The sequence below is a fragment of the Chaetura pelagica genome, unplaced genomic scaffold, assembly GCF_000747805.2.
Source record: "Chaetura pelagica isolate M959 unplaced genomic scaffold, ChaPel_1.0 scaffold117, whole genome shotgun sequence".
NCBI lineage: Eukaryota > Metazoa > Chordata > Aves > Apodiformes > Apodidae > Chaetura > Chaetura pelagica.
In genome coordinates this window covers 580,348-582,412 of record NW_009954185.1, presented here as the reverse complement: position 1 = coordinate 582,412, position 2,065 = coordinate 580,348, and the positions used below count along the sequence as shown (strand labels likewise).

The 2,065-nt window shown below is 49.2% G+C and overlaps 1 protein-coding gene across 1 annotated transcript in view; it reads left to right on the top strand.

Annotated features, from left to right (window-relative positions):
* The first annotated feature begins 1,076 nt into the window (after positions 1 to 1,076).
* LOC104393497 (aldose reductase-like) overlaps positions 1,077 to 2,065 on the top strand; it is an 8,878-nt gene continuing 7,889 nt past the window's right edge. The window contains 2 exon segments of the mRNA XM_010003001.1: positions 1,077 to 1,134; positions 1,839 to 2,020. Of these exon segments, the coding sequence (XP_010001303.1) occupies positions 1,077 to 1,134; positions 1,839 to 2,020 (240 nt within the window).

Sequence of the window (2,065 nt, the reverse complement as noted above, 5' to 3'; positions counted from 1 at the left end):
CCTACACCACAACTTGAAACCCAGTCACCATGGATTGTTTCTGAATGTGACATGGCTTATACTAACAAAGCGTGAGCACAGCAGTACCAGCTTGAGTGCCTTGGGAATACTGGCACTTCAGCTGTTCTCTAGGTTCTTGAGAAAACACATCATAGGCAAGGCAAAATGTGTCATTTGGCATTCTTCACTGTATTCTCTGGACAATGAGCCAGTCCTCAAGAAGCTGAGCACATTCAGAAAGGGTCTGTGGGGAGAGAATCCCATAAAAGGATGAAAGAAAAGCCCTGAGGTGTAAACGTGTTGCATGATTGAACTGAAACACCACATCATGCTGAGGACAGCTGATAGCACTGACATAAAACAGGAGGACAGGTAACAAGGAAACTAATTATCTGCATTCAGTTAAATGCAGCAAAAGAGCCTGGGCATCTGCTGTGGGCGAGGCACCCAGGGAGAAACGCAGCATTATGCAGACTCTGAACTGGGCAGCTTTCCAGCCACTCTTCCCCAAGCCTGTAGCGTTGCATGGGGTTGTTGTGACCCAAGTGCAAGACCCGGCACTTGACCTTGTTGAACCCCAGCCCATAGATCCAGCCTGTCCAGATCCCGCTGCAGAGCCATCCTACCCTCAGGCCCATCCTACCAACACTCCCACTCAACTTGGTGTCATCCGCAAACTTATTGAAGGTGCACTCGATCCCCTTGTCCAGATCATTGATGAAGATATTAAACAGAACTGGCTCAAATACCGGGCAACACCACTTGTGACCAGCCACCAAATGGATTTAACTCCATTCACCAAACTCTTTGGGCCCAGCCATCCAGCCAGCATTTTACCCAGCAAAGTGTACACCTGTTCAAGCCACAACCAGCCAGCTTCCCCAGGACAATGCTGTGGGAAATTGGTGTCAAAGGCTCCACTAAAGTCTAGGTAGACAACATCCACAGCCTTTCCCTCATTCACTAAGCTGGTCACCTTGTCAGAGAAGGAGCTCTAGTTGATCAAGCAGGACCTGCCTTTCAGAAACCCACACTGACTGGGTCTGATTGACTTGTTTTTCTGTATGTGCCACGTGATGGCCATTAGGATGATCCACTCCATAACCTTCCCCAACATCAAGGTCAGGCTGACAGGTCTGTAGTCCCCTGCATCTTCCTTCCAGACCGTCTTGTAGAGGGACATCAGATTTACTAACCTCCAGTCAACTGGGACCTCCCCAGTTATCCAGGACTGTTGACAAGTGATAGGAAGTGGCTTGATGAGCACTTGAAGCAGCTCCCTCAAGACACTTGGGTTGATCCCATCCAATCGCATAGACTTGTATGTCTAAATTGTGTAGCAGTTTACTAACCATCTCCTCTTGGACTACGAGGGCTTTATTCTGCTTTTCATTCCTCAGCTCAGGGGACTGGAAACGCAGTCCAACTACTAAAAATTGAAGCAAAGAAGGCATTAAGTACCTTAGGCTTTTCCTCATCCCTGGTTGCTATCTTGCCTCCACCCACTCCCTCAAATCCAATAAAGGATGGACATTCTCCTTACCCTTCCTTTTGTGGCTAATATATTTAAAGAAACATTGTTTATTGTCATCTCTCACGCGGACATGTTACCATAAAACTTCGATGCTGAAAGAACCCTCTAACACTTGTCTTTAAGCTCCAGAGGGCAGGCATTCTTCATTGCAGCCCTGGATGCGCGAGGGAGAGTTCTCAAAGTCACGCAGGCTGTGAGCAACAACAGGCCAGGCCCATGTTGTCCTACCAGATTGATGTGCATCACATTTCCTGGAACTCATTGTTATATTTGCTTTTTTTTTTCCTTATCCATGCACTTTAAGGTCCTCAGGCGGGGTCTTCAGGTCTCCCGGGGAGCCGTTCCGAGTCGCCCTTCGGTCACCCCCTTCTCCGGCCCCCGCACAACGCCGGGCGGCAAAGCCCAGCCGGCCGAACGCAGTTCCCAGCTGCAAGGCCCCTCGAGTTGGTTACCTATTTACACGCCAAACGCCTGGAGACCGCTCAGGTAAATGCCTTCCTTTGTTAAGGCGTCAGGCACACATAGAGCGGA